Genomic DNA, 24,581 nt, shown 5'->3' on the forward strand with positions numbered 1-24,581 from the left:
AAACTGATCTGAAGATTCAGTGATATTCTAATACAAATTCCAACAGGCGTTTGTTTAGACATTACTAAGCTGATTCTAAAATTTACATGGAAATGCAAAGAACAGAGACTAGCCAAAATAAGTTTGAAAAAAGAAGAACAAAGTTGCAGAACTTATACTATCTGATTCCAAGACTTAGTATAAAGCTAGAATGATCAAGATGATGTGGTATTGGCATAAATAAAGGCGTGTCTATGTGTGTGTGTATAGAAGAATGGAGAGTACAGAAATAGACCCGCACATATATGGTTAATTAATTTTTGATAAAATTGTAAAATCACCTCAATGGAGAAAGGATACTCTTTTCAACAAATGGTGCTAGAACACTTGGATATCTATATGAAAAAATTAAAAAATTAACTCAAGATGGATCATAGACCAAAATGTAAAACATAAAGCTAAAATTCTAGAAGAAAACATATGAATAAAATCTTTGTGACCCTAGGTTAGACAAAGCTTTCTTAGCTATAACACCAAAAGTATACTCGTAATGGGGAAAAAAAGATATATTGGACTCCTCAAAATTACTAACTTCTGGTGTTTGAAAGGTACTGCCAAGAGAATTCAAAGTCAAGCCACTGACCAGGAGAAAATATTTGAAAATCATGTATTTGATAAAAGGTTTCCAGAATATACCCTTAGATTAAAACAAAAAACAACTTAATTAAAAAATTGGCCAGTAGTTCCTATCATGGCTCAGCAGAAACAAATCTGATTAGTATCCATGAGGACACAAGTTTGAACCTTGGCCTTGCTCAGTGGGTTAAAAATCTGGCATTGTAGTGAGCTGTGGTGTATGTCGCAAACACGGCTTGGATCCTGCGTTGCTGCGGCTGTGGTGTAGTCAGCAGCTACAGCTTTGATTGGACCCCTAGCCTGAGAACCTCCATGTGCCAGGAGTGTGGCCCGAAAAAAAAAAAAAAGCCCAAAATCTGAATAGGTACATCACCAAAGAGGATATAACGGTGACAAAAAAGCACATGAAAAGTTGCTCAACATCATTAGCCATTATGAAAATGCAAATTAAAATGATTTAATACCACTTCATATCTATTAAAATATTTAAAATTGACTGACTACATGTCTGAGTCTATTTCTATTTTGTAGATAGGTTCATCTGTGCCATAGTTTTGATTCCACATAAATGATATCATATGGTATTTGATTTCCTCTTTCTGACTTACTTCACTTGGTATTACAATCTCTAGTTGCATTAATTTGTTCTTTTTTTATAGCTGAGTAGTATTACATTGTATATACGTACCACTTCTTCTTAATCCATTCATCAACAGACTCATAGACAGAGAACAGACTTGTGGTTGCCAAGGGGGAGTGGGGAGGGAGTGGGATGGATGGGGAGTTTGGGCTTGGTAGATGTAAACTATTACATTTAGAATGGATAAGCAATGAGGTCTTACTGTATAACACAGGGAACTATATTCAATCTCTTGGGATAGAACATGATGGAAGATAGTATGAGAAAAAGAATGTATATATACGTATGATTGGGTCACTATGCTGTATAGCAGAAATTGGCACAATACTATAAATCAACTATAATAATAAAAAAAAGACTGACTACGAAATGTTGGCAAGGATATGGAATAACTGAAACTCTCAAATTCTGTAGGTGGGAATGTAAAATGGTACAACCTCTTTGGAAAAGTCTTGCCATTTCTTCAAAAGTTAAACATACATCTGCCATATGACCCGGACATTCTACACATGTTTTCTCCAAAGAGAGAAGAGAACATATATCCATATATAGACTAGTATACACATGTTTATAGCAGCTTTGTCATATCTCCAAATTGGAAAAAAAAACAAATATTGATCAGCAAGGGCCCAGATAAACAAATTGTGGCATTATCCATACAATGGAATACTACTCAGCAATAAAAAGAAATAGACATTACAAAAGGGGTCAAGGAAACTTTTGGAAATAACGGATGGATATATTCTCTATCTTGATGTGGTGATAGCTGTTGCATGGATATATCCAAATATAGAACTTTCCAAATCGTACACTTTAAATATGTACAGCTTACTGAATATCAATTACACCTTAATAAAGCTGTTAAAAAATGCTATGCTCTCTTAAAGCCTGCATCTCAGGAAAAATCTTTAGCAGCTTAGCTAACTGAATACACTATCATCATTTATCCTTTCCTACTGAATCAATCAAGATTTTAAAATGTCATCTGAATGGGTATTAGCATCAATTAGATCTGTTCAGTCCAGAATCCTCCATTCATCTACAATGATGAAAATTAACTAACAAGCTGACAAAGCTCCTCTTTGTGCAAACACAGCTCCAGTAGGAAAGCCACCAAACCAGAAAGTCAAATCAGCCTTTTCTTTAATCACACTGAAATCCATTAATACCTGCAGATGAGTCACAAGTAAAGATGAATAATGCAGTACATAAAATGCACATAAAGAAAAAGAGCCACAAAAGAATAAGAGCTATAAGCATAGATGATTAATTTATCTGTAGAAATATGTTTCAGAATTTACTTTTTAAGGTATATACAGATTATTTAAAAGGACAGGTGGTTTCTATTCTGAGCTGAAGGTAGGAGTTGTGCAATGTATAAATGGGTAATATGGAAAGCAGGGTGTAAAATAAGAAACTTCTACATTCACTTCATATATTTCATAATCTGAGAACATATTTATGGTTTTTGACAGAAGAAAAATGCAACCTCTCTTTTCTAGGTAAACTAAAAAGGAGGGGGGAAAATGAGGCTCAGAGATGTAAAAGATCACATTTTCTGTTGACTCAACTGGATTTGGAATTTAGTTCAATGTTTCAACCAAACCCAATTTTCTCCCTCTGCCTTTACCAGGGAAAGTCACCTAAACCTTGACAGTTAAAAATAATATACTTACCATAAAAATTTTCCAAACACAGTAAATAGAGAAAAAGTAACCCAGAAAATTAAAATATTTCCCTTTGAAAGTTTTGGAGTATTCTATTCTCTCCTGAGGGAAAGCAAACACAAAACATGGTTAGTCTCAGCAAAATATACATTTATGTTCCACAAAAATATTCCTGCCTCTGTGAATCACCATTCAGGCCGAATTAACAATTAAAGCCACACATGATTAATATTGAAATAATAGTTAAAAAGATAATAGTAACAGTATGGGCAATATTTATTGAACTATTACTTTAAGTCAGAAATTAGGACAAACACCTTACATGCATTATCTATTTTAAATTTCATAACAACTCTTATGAGATATGTTCTTTTAATTTTACAGATGAGACAACTGAGGCTTAGGGAGGTTAAATAACTTGCCTAAGGTCACCCAGCTAATGAATAGGGGAAGTTCGGCTCAGGTCTGTCTCCAAAGCCTATGTTAACCTCTCTTCTATATGGCTAGTTCTCTGAAGTGATCCTCAAAAGGGATTAAAATAGTTTGAACAACTTTAACAGATTTTGCATATTTAATTATATTGCATTTAAGGTGTAAATCGGAAAGTTACTTCTTATAGTTAGGTTCCTTCTTGATCTGGATCCTATAAAATAGGGCTAGACCATGGCAAATAGCTGTCTTCCTGCTCTTAAAATAATATTACTAACTTTTAGGAGACTATAAACAACAATCAGAGGGGCTACCATAGGAGCTACCCTCTAGATCCTGGATCATCGGTAGGAAGGGGTGTGTGTCACCTTCCTAGATGCTGAAAACCATCTTCTATCTCACTAATTTCTATTTTTGAGTGTTCCACTAAGGATTTTGCTACTAGTAGGAGCAACATCATGAAGAGTGCAGACATCTAATGCTTCATGGCTGATATTGAAGCTCATGAGGCGCCTCTTACACTGCCTGGCCATAGAGGATGCTAAAATGCTACTCAATCTCGTTTTCTCTTCAATCATATTGGTAAAAACCACACTTCAGTTTCCTTGCTCTGTACCTTGGTAGCATATAGATCAGCTGTTTCCAGAAAAAGCTGCCTGCTTAGTTCTTCCAAAGCATCCACTTCCTGTTGAATAAGAGTAAGATCTGGCACAAATGGGCATCAAGGTTCAAACCATACAGAAGTTTCAAGGAATAGCAATGAAGAAAGCGTATGCTTTCAGTTTCTTCTATAGTGAGTACGAACAACTGCTTATATTTTCAATTTCTTGCTTCATAGCTAGCAGTCAGAACAATTTTCCCAACCTCAGAAACAGCTGTACAAAAACTTTTCCATCAAGAGCATCTCCACCAAACACCTACCACTCAGTTTCTCACTAGCTCAAGTGACTCAGATAGATGGTTCTGTTTACTTTTGCTCTATTTAGTTAGATTAAGTCGAATGTAATCTTTGGAATCTCAAAAGGTTACATAGTAAGAAAAACACTTATAATACAGAAAAGTTTTCTCCTGAATTATCCGAATAAGTACCATGTTAAAAAAGGATAATGAGATAACTATTAAAAAAAATGAAAAAATAATTAAAAGTTAAAAAAAAAGGATAATGTTTACTGAGTTCTAATGCAGGCTGGGATGTAGAGACATTACCTTCTTCAGTTCTTTACAAATATTATCTTCTATTATTCTCAAAACAATCCCATGAGATAGGTGTTACCCATTTTGCAGATAAGGAAAGTAAAGCTCAGAGAATCAAATGACTTGCTTAAAGTCACATAGCTAGCAGACATGAAAGCAAAGTCAGATCTGCCTTACTCCAAGGCCCGCTCTTTCCATTATGCTATGCCAATCTCTAATAACTCAGTAAAGTTGTGCAATTCTCTCCTTTGGGAAAAGGCTCAGAGGTTAAATAATCCTGATACTTCTGTTGACTTGACTTCTTATTGCTAAGATAGCTTAAATCTAAACTTTGGCTTCTATGGATTTTTAAGTAATAAAAAAAGTAAAGATAGCCACTTTTACAGAGTTCCCATTGTGGCTCAGTGGTAAAAAAATCCAACTAGTATCCATGAGAACACAGGTTCGATCCCTGGCCTTGCTCAGTGGGTTAAGGATATGGCATTGCTGTGAACTGTGGTGCAGCTTGGATCTGGCTTTGCTGTGGCTGTGGTATAGACTGGCAGCTGCTCTGATTTGACCCCTAGCCTTGGGAACTTCCATATGCTGCACATGTGGCCCTACAAAGACAAAAAAAAAAAAAAAAGCCACTTTTAAAACAGAAGCCTCGACGTTAATCCAAATCCTCCGTCCTCTCTGTGATTTTTCCCACTATTACCCAACTCAGCAAATGCCCTTCAGTTCCTTCTTCAGTAGTGGCTGCTGCTGGCATGGTGCAGGCCACTGAACAACAGGGTCTAACTAGTTACATGTCCGCCTCTCCCATGATTAGGCAGTAAGCTTCTTGAGGAGAGGCTATCCTCTGCGCATCATTTTAACTCTTAGCACTCTGCCTGGAAAAGAAGATGGGAAATAAATGTTTCCTGATTAAATGGATTTAAAGGAATCCTTTTTTTCCCTCTCCTGTAATTATCCTACTGTTTTTTGGTCTAATTCCTACCTGCATTTGATACCAGAAAGATATGTCATAATTTATAGCAAGAACAGGTTACATTCTTTTCCTCCAAGTTAGCAAAAGGAAATTTGTACTTCCTCAGGCCAGAGAAGGAAGCAGGAATATGCTATCTCACCCCTAGTACCCTTAAATTTTGGCTTAATAGCCTGGGAGCCACAAAGACATTTGGTATTCAATATGGAAATCAGTTTAACACTGCAACCAGCCAGGTCAAGATGAATTCATTTATCCAATCTCCTTGATTCTTTAAACCAAAAAGTCTCTGGAGATACAGAGCTGCTTAAATTTGTTTAGGAATACTGACTGCTTCTGAAACAGGCACTTACAATCCCATATTCAAACTATCAGTATCGGGGAGCCATGGTTTTGTGGTGGTTTTTCAGAATTAGGAAATATAATAGCGTAGTGGAAAGAACTACACAGTTCTGGTCTTATCTTTGCAACAAACCACTGTGTGATAATTTCTCTGAGACTATTTTCTCATCTGTAAAATGGAAAGAATGACTTGTTAGGACACCTTCAGCTCAAAGACAATGGTTTTATGATTTTATAATCTATGGCTGTTGGAAAGATGACTCTGTACACACTATTTCCTAAGCCTAGCCCTCGCCAGCTGGACTCTGATGCAGTCAGGTATCTTAAAGAGACTATCCTAATGATACTTTTTTTTGCCCTTGGACCAGAATTGAGAGAAAGAATCAAGCAGAGGGATAAAGGATACTTTCACTTCCTGGTGCCGAAGTGGTAACACTCTTTATCATTCCCCAGAATCCTGACGGTTTGTTATGCACTTCCCCCTTCTGGAACATAGTTCTCCGTGTCATTGCCATCCTGAAATGAAAGAAAATATAATACCTCAGCAAGGAAGCAGGGATCCTCACAGTCCACTCTCATCTCACCCACTTCTCAGTCTCATATGTGCCCCTTTCATTTCCTGAGCTGTTGAAGGAAGGAATCAAATTCTGGACTCTCGCTTTTCTACGGCTTACAACTGGGAGGAAACTACCCTCTCAGAAGCAAAGTGGCCTAGCAGAAGGAGCACAGAATTGGAGAAGGCAATAAATGTGAGGACTGACTCTGCCACTTGGAAGCTATGCAGCCTTAGAGTTTTCACTTCCTCATTTCCAGATGATAGCAAAGATCAATGAAATAATACATAAGAACTCATGCAGTCAACTACAAAGTACTGTACATATATTAATAATTATTACCATTGTCATTTAAGGACAAAATAAAATAATGGCTAACATGTTTAGCTAAAGGATCAGGTACAGGTTAGAAACACAATAAATGTTTCTTTCCTCCCTTTTCAAAAGCAGACAAAAGAAAAAAAACCCAGAAAAATTACATAAACTTGGCCTCTTCTAAAACAGTATTTTCCCTCTAATGCCAATCTCCTCCTACCAATGAATAAATTGGCAGGCAACTTGTCCTTTCTCTTGTTCTGTCAGTCTGTGGAGAACCTACCCATTCAGTGGTAGCTGTTGGCATGTTCCAGCCCACCACAGAGGTATTGGAATAGGGTCCTTGTGAGGAAAAATAAGGTCATTTGTGGATAAATGGTTACTTGAAGGGTACACTGGGCCAAGGCCTAAAGGCTTAAAATAAACCAGGATGAGTCTAATAAAAATAGAGTTGTAGAAGTAAAGAAAAATTTAACCCAAGGTTAACCTCAAAAGTGTGACAAGAGATAGAAGTGGTAAGGATGAAGAAGCAGCATTAGTATTCACGGTCAGGACCAACACAAATGGTACCAATGGTACCAAATACGAAATGGTATTTCTGTGGGCTCAATTCTTTAAGTCATGGGCTAAAATGATACTAACAACAAAGAATATTAAGTGTGTCGGCTATATTGACTTAACTGTTTCCTCCTTAAAAAGACTTTTATCTGGATATGTAGTGAATGGAATATAACTTCCAAGTTCTGGCTCTTTCTGGCTTTTCCTTAATTACACATGTTTACTGAAACTCAGCACTGTTGGAAGATGTAATTAACAACCAAGGAGAAGCTCAGACTGAGGGAGATTTTGACTTGGCAAGACTCATAAGCCTTAGTTTTCCTATATTCATAGTTGGGAAAGCTGGAGCAAGAAGGAAGAGATCCTTTCCCTCTCATTTAGAAGTTTGCATCAGCATACCATGCTGGATTAAAGGAATAATATTAAAGGTAACAATATTAAACTTTCTGAGATGTGGTGGAGAGGAATGAAAAAACAATGTGAGGTACTACAGAAGCAGATGCTTTTTACCTTGAACTTTTCTTCACTATCATCACTACCACCATCGTGGTCATTAACCATCACTATTGCCTCTTTAATTAAAAAAAATTTTTTTTTGGTCTTTTTAGGGCCATATCCAGAACTCCAATGGAAACTTCTTACAAGTTGATAGTACAGTATCACAACCAGGGTAATACAATGATACAGTCAAAATGTAGAACATTTCCATCACTACGAGGATCCTTCTTCCTGCCCTTATATAGCCCACTTCCATACTTCCACCTCTAGCCCCTCTCTACCCCCTGGCAACCATGAATCTGATTTCCATTTCCATTCTGTCCTTTCAAAAATGTTATGTAAATAGAAGAATACAGCATATAACCTCTTGCAGATTGGCTTTTCTTTTTTTTTTTCTTTTTGCTATTTCTTGGGCCACTCCCGCGGCATATGGAGGTTCCCAGGCTAGGGGTCCAATCGGAGCTGTAGCCACCAGCCTACGCCAGAGCCACAGCAACACAGGATCCGAGCCTCGTCTGCAACCTACACCACAGCTCACGGCAACGCCGGATCGTTAACCCACTGAGCAAGGGCAGGGACCGAACCCGCAACCTCATGGTTCCTAGTCGGATTCGTTAACCACTGCGCCACGACGGGAACTCCAGATTGGCTTTTCTTACTCAGCATAATTTTCTGAAAATTCATCCAGGTTGTTGCATCTAATTGTAGCACATTACTTTTTATTACTCAGTAGGATTCTGTGGTATGCATATAGCACAGTTTGTTTCACCATTCATCCATTAAAGGATAGCTGGATTATTTCCATTTTTGGCTAGTATGAATAAAAGCGCTTATACACATTAAGGTACAAATTTTTGTGTGAAAATAAGTCTTCATTTCTCTTGGAAAAGTACCTAGGAATGCAATTGCTCGGTTGTGTAATAGTTGCATAGTTTTTTTAAGAAACTGCTAAACTGTGTTCCAGAATTACTAGTGTTCTACATTCACCAGTGAATGAGTGATCCAGTTTCTCTGCTTCCTTACTAGCATTTGTTATTGTCACTAATTTTTATTTCAGCCATTCTAATAGGTGTGTGTCATAATATCTCATGGTCTTGATTGCATTTATCTAACAGCTAATGATATTAAAAACTTTTTCATGTGCTTAATTGCCACTTATATACCCTGTACAGTACAATATCTGTGCATGTCTTTTGCCCATTTTCTGTTAGATTTTTTTTTTTTTTTTTACTCTTAAGTTGTGAAAGTTAGTTCTTTCAAAACGTGGTTTGCAAATATTTTCTCCCAGTCTATAACTTGTCTTTTCATCCTCTTAGCAGAGTCTTTCATGGAGCAAAAGTTTTTAGGGTTTTTTTTGTGTGTGTCTTTTTTTTTTAGGGCCACACTTGTGGCATATGTAAGTTCCCAGGCTAGAGGTCGAATCAGAGCTGTAGCTGCCAGCCTACACCTCAACTTGGGATCTGAGCCGTGTCTGTGACCTACACCACGGCTCATGGCAATGCCAGATCCTTAACCCACTAAGCAAGGCTAGGGATCAAACTTGCATCTGCATGGATACTAGTCGGGTTCGTTAACTGCAGAGCCACGATGGGAACTCCCAAAAGTTTTTAGTTTTAATAAAGTCCAATTTATCAATTTTTCATTTTATAAGGTGTGCTTCTGGTGTCAAGGTTACTAAGAACTCTTTGCGTGGCCCTAGATCTCAAATATTTCTATTCTGCCCCCTAAGTTTTACTTTTTTTCTTTTTCGCTGCTCCACCTGAGGCATTTGGAAGTTCCCAGGCTAAGGGTCAAATCAGAGCTATAGCTGCCAGCCTATGCCACAGCCACAGCAACACCAGATCTGAGCCATGTCTGCAACCTACCCCACAGCTGATGGCAATGCTGGATCCTTGATCCACTGAGCGAGGCCAGGGATTGAACCCTCATCCTTATGGATCCTAGTCCAGTTCGTTAACTGCAGGGCCACAATGGGAACTCCTGCCCCCTAAGTTTTACAGTTTTACATTCTGAATTAATTTTTGCATAAGGAGTGAGACTTAGATTGAGATTCATTTTGGGAAAAAAAAAAAATCTAAGGATGTTCAGTGATTCAAGCACCATCTGTTGAAAAGGCTATCTTTCGGAAGTTCCCGTCGTGGCTCAGTGGTTAACGAATCCGATTAGGAACCATGAGGTTTTGGGTTCGATCCCTGGCCTTGCTCAGTGGGTTAAGGACGCGGCATTGCCATGAGCTGTGGTGTAGGTTGCAGATGTGGCTCGGATCCCGCGTTGCTGTGGTTCTGTTGTAGGCCAGAAGCTACAGCTCAGATTCGACCCCTAGCCTGGGAACCTCCCCTAGCACGGGAGTGGCCCTAGAAATGGCAAAAAGCCAAAAAAAAAAAAAAAAGAAAAAAGAAAAAAAGAAAAGGTTATCTTTCCTCCATTGAATTTCTTTTGCAACTGTGTAAAAAATTAGTTGGGCATAATTGTTTGGTCTGAGTTCTCTATTCTGTTTCATTGATCTATGTGTCCATATACCTCTGCCAATACCACACATTCTTGATTATTACAGCTGTATACTAAGTTTTGAAATCAGATAGACTGATACTTTCCATTTCACTCTTCTTCAGAATTTTTAAGCTATGCTAGTTCATTGTTCTAAGAGCTCTACATGTCAGTCAACTCATTAATATTTTTTCATTTTACAGATGAGGAAACCAAGACATAAGGCAATAAGGAAACTAGCTCAAAGTCACACTGTGAATTGTAGGCCAAAGATTCAGATTCAGACAGTCTGAATCTAGAGCTTATGCCTTTACCCATTGCGATATGGATTTCTAGAAATGTCATTTTGAAAACATACATTTTAAAAGTACTTTTAGGAGTTCCCGCTGTGGTGCAACAGAATCAGCAGGGTCTTGGGAGTGCTGGGATACAGGTTCTGATACCTGGCCTGCCATAGTGGGTTAAGGATCTGGTGTTGCCACAGCTGCAGCTTAGGTTGCAACTATGGCTTGGATCTAATCCCTGGCCCAAGAGAACTCCATATAATGTGGTGCAGCCAAAGAAAAAAAATTTTTTTATAAAAATTTTATTATTTATTACTTTTAAATAATAAAAACAACAATGACTGGAAGACTTTTTTTTAAACGTAGTTGGAGAAAAGAAAGTTGAAAAGATTGAAATGAGGCATGAAAAAGTTAATAAAAGTACAGGACAATAAACTATTAAAACATCCAATGTAGAATACCCTCAAATATAAAAGTTATTATTTTTTATCTTAAGAGAATTCATCTAAAGTTAGGAAGTACGGTTGAATTTGAAAATTTTCTTTCACTTTAGATTAGACATTAAGCCTGTCATGCTACACTAACTTAAAAATGAAGATGAAATTCCCTGTTAGCATGAAATCATAGTCAAATTTCCTTGTTGAGAAATTCTAACAGCACAAATTTTTGGTTCCTAGTCGGATTTGTTTCTGCTGTGCCATGATGGGAACTCCCTAATAGCACAAGTTTTTAAATGTGTTAATAACTTACCTTTTCTTTTTGCTTATGATCATATCCATGGTTTGCAGCAGTCGCCGTTCCAGGGCTAGAATATCTGTGTCAGTCACATTCCTATAATAAGCACAATCTGTCAGCAATGTTTTGGGTTCCATCCTTGGGCATAACACAAAGCAGCTGGAGAAACACATAAACTTCAACTGTTACCCAGTAGTACAAGGGCCTGTACTTTTCTGGAGAAATTTAAAATGGCTATAATAAGCAAAAATGCTTTTGTCATTTTTTATTAGCTAATACTTCTGGGATCTCAGTGAAGTGGAAGGTAACTGGCTCTCTTACAGACTGTCTTGGCTTTGATCCAGTGTATGTGTATGCACACTTTTTTTTTGTCTTTTTGCTATTTCTTGGGCCCTGCGGCATATGGAGGTTCCCAGGCTAGGGGTCTAATTGGGAACTGTAGCCACTGGCCTACGCCCGAGCCACAGCAACGCAGGATCCGAGCCGCATCTGCAAATTACACCACAGCTCACAGCAACGCCGGATCAAACCCGCAACCTCATGGTTCAACCTAGGAATCTTTCTAAATAAGTCTTATCACTTACATTGCTTGCCCTTGTTATTTGTCCTACAGTTATTCATTTTTAAAATGACGATTTCAATATAACTTTCTCCATCCCCTCCTCACTCCCACTTTTTAATGGCACTTTTCTAGAGGACAGTAATGTGAGCTAATCCCAACTTCAGCCAATCAGTTCCTCACCAAAGTAATAGAGCAGACAACAATGCCAAGTTAAAAGTGTGCATACACACAGAGTTCCTGTCGTGACGCAGTGGTTAACGAATCTGACTAGGAACCATGAGGTTGCGGGTTTGGTCCCTGGCCTTGCTCAGTGGGTTAAGGATCCGGTGTTGCCGTGAGCTGTGGTGTAGGTCGGCGGGCTACAGCTCCAATTAGATCCCTAGCCTGGGAACCTCCATATGCCGCAGGTGCGGCCCTAGAAAAGACAAAAAGACAAAGACAAAACAAAAACAAAAACAAAGATTCCTAGGTCAATGCCCATAAAGACAGAGGAGAATTAAAAGGCAGTGTCATGGATTCAATATTTAAAAATTAATGATGGTGGCATGATGTGATACATGGATTCAAGAAGTAACTGGGGGAAAAAAAAGAGACAAAGTTCTCATTACCTGAGGAAGTAGGACATGTAAGTGTATGGGCAGTTGACAGCACCAAATCCAGAAAGAAGAGCCATGAGAGTCACCCCAATCACACCTACTCGGCTGATGAGCTGTTCTATGGACAAGATCCCTAAAAATAGCAAAGCACATTAATGCCAGGTGATGTAGATTAAATGGTTTTCATCTGCACTGCAAAACGAAACATCATTGAAATAGTAACTAATTTATAAAAGCTAAATTTAATTATTAATATGTAGATTTTCTACAACAAATACATAAAAGCCTACTGATTTTCTTTGTATCCCATATGCTTCTAGAATCATCTCTCATTGAGTGATGGTAATAGTAAAATAATAAAAAAATAATAACACTTATTGACCGTTTATTCAAGCTAAGTGTGCACCCTAACAAAGCAAAGTAGTACTTTTTAGTAAAAGCTTTGGCAAAAAAAAATTAGGAAAGTAAATCTGCTGGAAAAGTATAAACAACAGGTAACACTTTTCACTGTAGTTATATTCAGTGTATACATTTCTCCCTCAGGGCATAAGCTATTTAGCTATGTCTTATTCATTTTTGCTACCAATAAAGAGGTATACATTTAATAAATGGGATGAATTCATATATGAATGACTAACTCAAAGGTAAATATGTGAGTTTTAAAAACTCAGTTGTATTCTAATTATCAATTGCTTCCTTTTATTTGAGAATGCTGAAAATCAACCCTAGCTAAGATAAATACTGATATTGATGTATTTGGGAAAAGTGAGAGAGAGAAATGCTAAGGATACCTCAGGAAGTTTGGCATCACAGGAACAAACTAGTTTAAATTTGTTTTCATTTCCTATTTCTAGGACAGAATGCACTACAGCCATCCACTCCTATGGCCTAACACTGGAACTGCCATTCAGGAATTCTATTCTTTTTGAAGCCGAACTTCTAACATTTGAGTCCTTTTGCTCCTTTATTTCCACTACACCATTTCAGAGCTCATCGTAACCTCTGGTCTCTAGCCTTGTGCTTCCCCCAACCTTTCATTTCCTTCTTCACTGAGCTTGGACTCCAAGCGTGTATGCTTTAAGTTCTGTTGTCAGGGCTCTCAGTCCCCTACTTTCCTCCTGAAGCACTGATCTTGCAAACTTCCAAGCCTGGATCAATCTAACTGCTTTCCCTGTGCCCGTAACTGAGCTGCCCCAAACTGCTAGGATGCATACTGACACTGATGCCATTAGAGGTGTACAGTCTCCAGTCTTAACAGAGCTCACAACAAACGCTCCTAAGGAAACCTTTCTTGCCCTTGATCAGCAATCTCTCCCTCGTCCCCTTAGCAGATACTCTTTAATTTCTCTTTCCAATCTTGGTTCTTAACTAGTGTCCTTATTATATAAGAAAAGTTAATAGACATAAACTACATCTGCAATCATCCCTCCAACTTGCCCCCTCTTAGAACAACATGGCGTTGCAAGGCTAAGACTTCTCTACTTGGGCTTCTTTTCTAATTTCCCCTTCATTTCCTCTAAAATCTTGTTCCATTGCCTGTCTTCTCTCTTGTATCTTCCTTTGTTATTTGTGTCTTTCTTTGTTATTCATTTCCTTCACTTTAAGTCTCTTTCCTAAGAAAAAGTCTATCCCTGGCACTGAGTTTACTTATAGTTGCCAATCCTCTTTATTTACCCCTTAATAGCCATGCTTCTTTCACTTCCATTTATTTCTCAACCAGTAACAATTCAGCTTTCATCCCCTTCTCTTACACAATTAAAGTGCTTTCACTAATAATCATAACAGCAATATAGTAGGAAACATTCACTGAACACTTATTAAGTACCAGGTGACTGCTTTAAAATTAATTCATTTAATCTTCATAACCCTATGAAGTAGATATTATTAGAAAATCTCATTTTACAGATGAGGAAATGGAGGCACTGAGAGGTAAAGTAACTTAGTCAAGGCCACACAGCTAATATGTGGCAGCATTAGGAATCCAACCCAAATGGCTCTTAGCCATTATAATATAGTCATAAATATTCTTCTGGATGCAAAATTCAACATTTTCCAATTCTTGTTTATTTCTTTTAAAAAAAACTTTTTTTTGACATCAAATCATTCCTACTTAAAATTATTTCCCTTTTTTGCTTTCATACCATTTTCCTCAGTTTTCCCTTTTCCTTTTCTATTTAATTTTTCTTGATCTTTTGGGTCAGAATTCTTTCACTTTAGTCTATGCGTTTTCCTTGGGTGATGTTTCTGTTCCCGAGCTTCATCTAATGGCATTTAACTACTGATGTCTATTTTGTATTTCTGGAATTATCTCTGGGAGGACAGATAAATCCATAACTTTCTCCTAAGTCCTGACTTGTGTATACAATTACCTACTGAGTATTACTTGGATGTGCACAGACAACTCAAATTGAACATATCTCAAGCTCAAATTTTATTCCTTCTTCTGTATCGCCTATCTTAGCAAATGACATCATCAACTATCCAGTCACCCAAATAAAAAAATCTTATTTTTTCTGGTCTCCATTCTGTCCTTACTCCTCCTTGAATATACCAGTCTTTTTTTTTTTTTTTTTTTTTTTTTTTTTTTTAACCTAAGTGCTTTACATGATGTCTCTTGTGCCTTCTGGTTGGGTCTACCTTTGGTCTTGTCCTTTAAATCTCAGCTTGACTATCACTTCCTCAGAATGACTGATGCACTTGCAGTAAATTTGCCATCGTAATCTGAATTATTCTTTATTATAGCAAACTGTTTGTTCCATGACAATGATCACAACTGGCAATTATTTATTTACCTCCTCACTATTTAGTCCCTCCTTCTAGACTGTAAGTTTCAGGAGGGCAGAAACCAAGTTTATTTTGCTCACCACTGTATCTTTAACATTTAATCTAAACTAGATGCTCAATAAATATTTTTGGAATGTTAAACGGATGAATAAATCCTCACCCAAATTCTGCTGATACTACTTTCCAATACTTCTTGAATTTGCATCCTTTTTACAGGAAGAAATTATGTCTTATTGACCTTTGCTTACCTTATTGCCTGGCAAATAGAAGGTGTTCAACAAATTATTGATTGTGAGTACATAATTATCACCCAGTAACATTAAAAAAAAAAATCCAAGGGATTAATACATGTTGCTAAATATAAAAAACTGGGAAAATGTCCCTTCTACTTTTATACTCTTTAAGGTGGTATCCTTTAATTAAATATCTTTTTCTAGTTTAAAGTACCTTTAGATACTATCTACTTAATCTCAGCATTTCTATGAAGTAAAGGTCAATCACTATAATTCTTGCTTTCCAGCTAATAAATGGAAATTCAGATGGATAAAGTAACTCAGTGTTGCTATTTGCTCATACAGATTCTTTCTAGCTTCATATGCTTTCTTAGTCTAATCTTTCCCAGTGTGGAATGTCTTCCAATCTTCCTAGGTTTGGGTACTGCATTAGATATATTTTTATGGGCATTTTTTCATTATAGGTAAGAATTATGTCTTAGAGGGGTTTTTTTGGTTGTTGTTGTTGGTCTCCATGGCAACAAACCATACTGGTTGTTGGGACAGTCCTGTGAAAGCTCTAAAAAGGCAGTGTAAGCCTGGCTGCTTTTCAGTCATTGCCATAACTTTTCTTCCTACTTATTTCTTCTACAGGGTCAAAATAATTGGATACTTGAACATTCAGAAACAAAACCAAAATGCTTATTTATTGGAGCACAAAGGAAAGATTGAAACTGAAGCTGTCTCCCTAGCTCTTCTTCCTGGAGTATTCTTCAGGATATTCCCATAAAACCTTTAAGAGGGATGGATGGAGGTGCAATAGATGTCCCAGTCTTCATCTCCTCTCGGGCATGGTCTGGCTGCACTGGTCATGTGAGCTGACTGCTGACGAGGAGAAAGCTGGAGAAAGGTATTAGAGCTACATCTCTGGACTGCATGTGAGCTTGTGCTATAGTTGTAAGCAGCCTTGGAGTCCTTTTATAACTATTATCCCTCATTTCTAGTATCACACAAAAAAATCTGTCTAAAACACATATAAACTTTGTGTCTTGTTCTACTAGAAATTCTAAAACTCCCTAATATGCTGTAATAAATCACTTTCTGCTTCAAACCAGTTAGGGCAGATTCTGTTTTTTACTGTAAGAGCCTTGATAGATATAGCAGAATAGTGAAATGAAAAGATGTGTATTTTTTTAAAAAAAGCTCCAGTATGACAGTTTCAGTGTATTCATTACAAGTGGGCTCTCTAATCAGAAAAAAAAAAATATATATATATATATATATAGATATAGACATATACACACACACACATATGTATGTATATGTGTATATTTACTTATTTATATATTTCTGGAGTAGTTCTAGAAGAACTTGTTAGCTGAGGACTTTTGTTCTTTTTTTTTTTTGTCTTGCGGCATATGGAGGTTTCTAGGCTAGGGGTCTAATCAGAGCTGTAGCCACCAGCCTACGCCAGAGCCATAGCAACACGGGATCTGAGCCGCATCTGCAACCTTCACCACAGCTCACGGCAACGCCGGGTCCTTAACCCACTGAGCAAGGCCAGGGATCGAACCCGCAACCTCATGGTTCCTAGTCGGATTTGTTAACCACTGAGGCATGATAGGAACTCCTGTTCATTGTTTTTAGCATAGAAATTAGGGCTTTGTCCATGACCAGTTCTTGTATTTAAAATGAACTTTTTTTTTTTTTTTTTTGCGTGAGGAGAGACACTAACTCCTAAAAAGCTATTTGTCTACTAATTTTTTTTTTTTTTTTTTGTATTTTTGCCATTTCTTGGGCCGCTCCCGAGGCATATGGAGGTTCCCAGGCTAGGGGTCGAATCAGAGCTGTAGCCACGAGCCTATGCCAGAGCCACAGCAACGCAGGATCCGAGCCGCATCTGCAACCTTCACCACAGCTCACGACAATGCCGGGTCCTTCACCCACTGAGCAAGGGCCAGGGATTGAACCCACAACCTCATGGTTCCTAGTCGGATTTGTTAACCCCATGACGGGAACTCCTTGTCTACTAATTTTGAGTGTTTATGTCATTGCTCTTTGCCAAAATACAAACACTTCCTAAAGACAATCTTTATTACAACTTGAACACTGGCCGTTTACCTTCTGAGTCACAGACCCCTTTGGGAATCTCATAAAAAAAGCTTATGGATACCTCACCTCCAAACACGTACACAAATATATTCCCATAATTCTGCATCCAGTATCAGGAGGTTTAAATTAAGGACATCTTTCTTTACCCCTTATTGCCTTAAAAAGTTCATTCACTGACCTAGAGCCAAAATTCCTGATCTAAAATTAAAGAAGACTATCCCACAACCAGTATTTGAAAGACTATTACACAACTAGCATTCCTAGGGTGAAAGAGATACAGTTCAAAACTAGATGTTTTTTAGAGAAGTAACTTGCTAAATTTCCCAAAATCCATAGCTTTAAAAAACTGACTTTTTTCAAAATTAGAAAATTATAAACAACCCTTTTCCCCTCTTCACCACATATACACTCACCATGTTTTGGGCTGAGAATGGGAAATGGATCTCCTAGTTTCCAAAAGAAATACATGAAGGTCAACCATAAGAGACAGGAAAAAAGTAGTCGCTGTTTATGCACTAAGAAAGAGGAGACAAAGTGAAATAGATACACGTTAAGGTGCTTTCTCTACTTAAAAATATGGGAATTTGCTAACTAATATTTGGCTGGCTTGTTCACCTGCAAGTGAGTGAAGGAACAATACAGTTTTGAGAAATTGTTTTCTAAATCTCTTACCATCATAAGAGAAATCTGGCTGAAATTATGATGTAGGTAGTAAGTTAGGGGAGACTTTTTTTTTTTTTAAAGAATGCAAGAAATTTTTACAAAGGACAGTTAAAGGGGGAAATAGGGACATTTTCTGATATAGTATTAGTAACAATTATCAATACAAGTCAAAAAGTACAAATAGTACCCTGCATTGGACAAATGAAAAGAAAGACATTATAGGAGAAAGAGAAATAAGGCTGTGGTAGGACAAATGACCTAACCCCTCATTCAATATTTATTTTGTGCCAACCTTTATGAGGTGCCCCCAAACAATAGTAGCTACTGAAAATAATACAGAAACGAAGCTCTCTACAGCCTCAGCCCCTAAGAATATTCATCTTAACCTATGTGCTAACACAAAGGTAAAATACTCACATAGTCGGATGTTGCTCACGATAAAGTAGCCAATATAAAAAGGCACCATGAAAACCAGGATCAACAGAATTACACACAGGTTCATTTTCCAGTGAAAATAACGGGAGCTGAAACACATGTCAAAGAACATCACTAGGAGAGGAAGAGGGCAGCAACTTTCACTCTCTAGTCTTCCAAAGGATCTTTTGCTCTTTAACTCAATACTGAATATATCCCATCTAATCAGTCAACTAGACTTTACTATCTGTTCATTTATAGAAATTAAAAAATGTCTTATAAAGTTCTGAATGATACATATGGCCATATTAACTTCCTGAGAATTTTACTTATTGAATTGAGAATGTTAATGCTCTAGCTATATTCATATAATAACATATATCAATATATATTATTACTGATAGAATGACTGTTTCACTTACGACTGGGAGTCTTATTTCAACATAAAAGAAGATAAATGTTAATAATAATATGTTACAAAGACCCATAAATACTTCTTTTATACCCTCAATATAAACATCTGATTTGCATGACTACTTCTGCTGTTTATAAAATATATTTTACTTACTGATTAAAATATTTTTAGGACTTTTTATTGTTATAACAATTTACTGAGACACAACTCACTCATTTAAAGTGTACAATAGAATGCTTTTTAGTATATTCAGAGCTGTGCAACCATCACCACAATCAATTTTAGAACATTTTTATCACCCCATGATGAAACCCAGTACCCATTAGCGGTCACTCCCCTTTCCTTTCAACTTCCTAAAGCCTAGGAAACCACCAATACGCTTTCTGTCTCTATGGACTTGCATATTCTGGATATTTCATACACATAGAATCACATAATATGTGATCTTTCGTGACTGCCTTCTTTCACTTAGCACAATGTTTTCAAGATTTATCCATGTGTAGCATCTATCAATATTTAGTTCCTTTTATGGCTGAATTACATTCATACCATCATATGGATATACCAATTTTGCTTATCCATTCATTAATTGATGAGCATTTGGGCTGTTCCACTTTTTAGCTATTAAAAATAGTAATGCTGTAAATATTTATGTGGACATATGTTTTCATTTCTCTTTAGGCATCTACCAGGGAGTGGAACTGTTGGGTCATATGCTAATTCTATACTTAATTTTTTGAAGACTGCCATTATTTTCCAAAGTGGCTACACCATTTTACCTTTTGCCCACAGCACATGAAGGTTTCAATTTCTCAAAAGGGCTCGCTAACACTTATAACTGTCTTTGTGATTATTGCTATCCTAGTGGGTATCAAGTGGTATCACATTGTGGTTTTGATTTGCATTTTACTGATAGCTAAAGATGTTGAAAAAAATAATAAAGACGTTGAGCATCTTTTATGTGTTAATGGCCCATCTGTACATCTTATTTGGAAAAATGCCTATTTAAATCCTTAGTTCATGTTTAAGTTTTGTTTGTCTTTTTATTGAGTTTTAAGAGTTCTTTATATATGTTAGATAGAATTCTCATATCAGATTCATGATTTACAAAAATTTTCTCCCATTTGTGGGATATCTATTCACTTTCTTGATGGTGTCCTTTGTATTTACTGATTTTAAACTTATAATTAAGCCTTATTTCAAAAAAGAGTAAGTGGTTAAGTGGCTTATAGGATATGTAAAATACAGGATAATGAAATAAATTATAAAGAAATATGAAAGGAAGGAAAAACAATGACAAAAGATAGGTAAAATCTCAGGTCAGGTCCAATTATGAAAATGCACACCATAGAGTTCTAGAAAGTTGCTACAGGTAGTTCAAAAATTTAGCTTTATGTTTTCTAATGGTTAATGTGAAATAGAAACTTTGATCAGTTAGACAAATCATAGTGTAAGAAAAATAAAAAATTACTTAAAGGAAGCATAATTACCACTGGTTTATAATTACTGAATTATTACCAAGATCATATTGCAATTTCTCCAAAGACTTGATAAAGAAGAAAATATGAGGTCAATTAACAATGTTTCCCAGGGGGAGTTCCCATCGTGGTGCAGCAGAAATGAATTTGACTAGTATCAGTGAGGACTCCTGTTCAATCCCTGGTCTCGCTCAGTGGGTTAAGGATCTGGCATTGCTGTGAGCTGTGGTGTAGACGTGGCTTGGATCCTATGTTGCTGTGGCATAGGCCAGTGGCTGCAGCTACGATTTGACCCCCTAGCCTGGGAACCTCCATATGCCTCGGGTGTGGCCTTAAAAAGCAAAAAACAAACAAAACCCCCCAACATTTTCCACAACAGCCTTTCAAAAGAAACATCAATGAGTTTCAGAGGGCTCGCTCTTACTGTTTCCTCCTTAGTGCAGATGGCAATAATCATAAAACGAAGAGCTATTCAGTAAAAGGTTACCCTAGAGAGACCCGATACCATTTAGTTTAGATAAACTGACAGCTTTTGCTTGTCTAGATTACCTACTTTAGAGAATTTAGAGTTTACGAACAAGATGCACATCCTCCTGGCAATCATACTTAGTATTTCACTAAGCTTCTGAAAGATATTGGGAGGCAGTGGGTTTGAAATGACAAGTGTAATCCATATGCCAACTAAAAGAAAACCACATACTTTAACTGTCATTTGAGCTGAAGGTAAAGAGACGTTCTCTGGAAAAAACGAAGGGTACCAATGAGATTACATATTTGAATAGGAGGCTATACCACTTCTGTTTAGAGGTGAGTCAAAAGAAAATTCTTGGTCAAATTCAAGATTTTCCTTTGAAAACTATTTTGAATACAATCAATGTGCAGATAGTAATATATGATAAACGCCCACAATTCTGTTACATAGTAGGACCAAATGTTAGTCTGAGAAAATAGGTGTAACAGAAGGTGTCTCAGTCTACTTGATCCCCCAAAAAGCATCCAAAGAAGAACCAGATTTTAGCAATGCTACTTCCATACTCTTTAACTATTTAAGAAACGTACTTCCAAGTAACTGAGTGATGATATGTCTTACTATATGGAATTATTAACTATAAATGAATCAAAAGTTGGGAGACATCAGCTACAAAAACAATAATTTTGGTTTTAGACTATTAGTTACAGTTCTATCTATACTACTTAGATCAGCAGTCAGCAAACAATGACCTGTTTTTTTTGTTTTTGTTTTTTTTTTCATGTCTTTTTGCCATTTTTGGGGGCCACTCCCATGGCATATGGAGGTTCCCAGGCTAGGGGTCAAATCGGAGCCATAGCCGCTGGCCTACACCAGAGCCACAGCGACGCAGGATCCGAGCTGCGTCTGCAACCTACATCACAGCTCATGGCAATGCCGGGTCCTTAACCCACTGAGCAAGGCCAGGGATTGAACCTACAACCTCATGGTTCCTAGTCGGATTCGTTAACCACTGCGCCACGATGGGAACTCCAACAATGACCTGTTTTTATAAATGAAGTTTTATAGGAACACAGTCACATCCACTTGATTCCATACTGCTTATGGCTGCTTTCACTCTACAACAGCAGAGTTGAGTAGCTCCTTAGAAATGGTGTGGCCCACAAAGCCTAAAATATTTACTATCTGGCTCTTTAAAGAAAAGTTGCTGACCTTTGCTCAGATAGCAGTGAAATTTCAGGTTGTGATAATAAATTTTTTCCTAGTTTTATGGAGAAAGAATTGACATACATCACTGCATAAGCTTAAGGCATTCAGTGTGATGGTCTGATTTACATATGTTGTGAAATGATTACAATAGGTTTAGTTAATGTAATCATTTCATATGGATACAACGGAAAGAAAAAAGAATCTCCTTGTGATGAGAATTCTTAGGATTTGCTCTCAAAAACTTTCTTGTATATAACACAGCAGGGTACTAGTACTTTTTTCTTTTTTTGTCTTTGTCTTTTTCTTTTTTGTCTTTTCTGGGGCCGCACCAGCGGCATATGGAGGGAGGTTCCCAGGCTAGGGGTCTAATTGGAGCTGTAGCCACCGGCCTACGCCAGAGCCACAGCAACACCAGAGCCACAGCAACGCCAGATCTGAGGCGCATCTGTGACCTACACCACAGCTCACGGCAACGCCAGATTCTTAACCCACTGAGCAAGGCCAGAGATTGAACCTACAACCTCATGGTTCCTAGTCGGATTTGTTAACCACAGAGCCATGAGGGGAACTCCACTAGTACTTTTTATTACTGGAATGTTGTATCTTTTGATCACTTTCATCCAATTCCCCCTCCTCCAAACTCCTGCCCTACTAACTACCAATACGATTTTTTTCTATGAGTTTGGTGTTTTTACTTTTTTTTTTCTCCCTTTTTTAATGGCCATACCCTTGGCATGTGGAAATGCCAGGGACTGAATCTGAGACACAGGTGCGGCAACGCTGGATACTTTTATCCACTGTGCTGGGATGGGGATTGAACCCGCGCCTCTGCAATGACCTGAGTGTTAACCCACTGTGCCATAGCAGGAACTCCTACTTTTGCTTTTAAGATTTCACTTATAATTGAGATCGTCCAGTTATTTGTCTTTCTCTAACTTATTCACTTAGCATAATACCGTCAAGGTCATCTATGTTGCCATAAATGTTGAGGATTTCCTCATTTTTATGATTGAATAATATTCCATTGTATATATATTCTACACTTTATTCATTCCTCCATCAGTGGACGCTTAGGTTGTTTCCATGTCTTGGCTATTGTAAATAATACTGCTATCAACACGGGGGTACAGATACCTTTTTGAGTTAGTGTTTTCATTTCCTTTGGATATATTCCCAGAAATGGAATTGCTAGAACATAAGGTAGTTACATTTTTAATTTTTTTGAGGAGTCTCCACACTTTTCCATAGCAGCTGTATCAATTTACAATCCCGGCAACAGTTCCCTTTTTTCCACATCCACACTTCCAGGTGTTATTTTTTGCCCTTTTGATGATGGCCACTCTAACAGATGTGAGGTGATATCTCATTGTGATTTTAATTGGTATCTCTCTACTGACAAACAATGTTGAGCACTTTTTCATGTGCCTACAGGCTACTTGTAAATCTTCTCTGGAAAAATGTCTATTCAGGTCTTTTCCCCATTTTTAAATTGGATTATTTGGTTTTTGCTATTGAGTTGTACGAGGTCTTTATATGTTTTGAATATTAACCCTATATCAGATACATGACTTGCAATTTTTTCTCATTTCATAGGTTGTCTTTCACTTTGTTGATGGTTTCTTTTGCTGTACAGAGGCCTTTTCTAGTTTTATATAGTCCCATCTGTTTATTTTTGATATTATTGTTTGTGCTTTAGGTGTAATTTCCAAAAAATCATCACCAAGATCTATATCAAGGAGTTCTTTTTTGCTATGTTTTCTTCTAGCAGTTTCAAGATTTCAGGTCTTACATTTAAGTCTTTAATCCATTTCGAGTTAACTTTTGTGAGTAATGTAAGATAGGGGTCAAGTTTCATTCTTCTGTGTATGAATAACCAACTTCCTCATCATCATTTATTGACCAATCTGTCTTTTCTCCATTGAGCATTCTTGGCTCCCTTGTCAAATATTAGTTGGCCATATATGCTTTGTTTTATTTCTGGGCTCTTGAATAAAAGCTAATAACCAGCATGTAAAATAACACTTGTCTAGTCTGGACAGTTACAGGATCTATATCCAGCTCATCCAAGCAAGGTTTGGATTATTAAAGAACAAATTTAAAATCAGGAGAGTCAGAACATATTCCTGTTTTACTATTCTACAAGCTCTGAATTTATCTATTGAGAGACCACAGTTATCAACTCTGATTCTCAAAAAATGAATTTGCGAATACAATCTCTAAGCCTCAAACGTCAGGGGTTTATAATGACTTATATAGCTTAGCTCAGCATTGTCTTTTTTTTTTTTTTGTCTTTTTGCCTTTCCTGGGGCCGCTACCGCAGCATATGGAGGTTCCCAGGATAGGGGTCTAATCAGAGTTTTAGCTGCCAGCCTACACCAGAGC

At 37.2% G+C, this 24,581-nt stretch overlaps 1 protein-coding gene across 1 annotated transcript in view; it reads right to left on the minus strand.

The window, feature by feature from the left end:
- LOC100154179 (Golgi pH regulator) overlaps window positions 1–24,581 on the minus strand; it is a 57,393-nt gene that overhangs the window by 17,145 nt on the left and 15,667 nt on the right. The window contains exons 4-10 of the mRNA XM_003481473.4: window positions 18,632–18,738; window positions 17,965–18,066; window positions 12,456–12,576; window positions 11,301–11,381; window positions 6,261–6,370; window positions 3,968–4,056; window positions 2,932–3,024 (exon numbers count right to left, since the gene is read on the minus strand). Of these exons, the coding sequence (XP_003481521.3) occupies window positions 2,932–3,024; window positions 3,968–4,056; window positions 6,261–6,370; window positions 11,301–11,381; window positions 12,456–12,576; window positions 17,965–18,066; window positions 18,632–18,738 (703 nt within the window). The remainder of the gene's footprint in view (window positions 1–2,931; window positions 3,025–3,967; window positions 4,057–6,260; window positions 6,371–11,300; window positions 11,382–12,455; window positions 12,577–17,964; window positions 18,067–18,631; window positions 18,739–24,581) is intronic.

This window comes from Sus scrofa, chromosome 4, assembly GCF_000003025.6.
Source record: "Sus scrofa isolate TJ Tabasco breed Duroc chromosome 4, Sscrofa11.1, whole genome shotgun sequence".
Taxonomy (NCBI): domain Eukaryota; kingdom Metazoa; phylum Chordata; class Mammalia; order Artiodactyla; family Suidae; genus Sus; species Sus scrofa.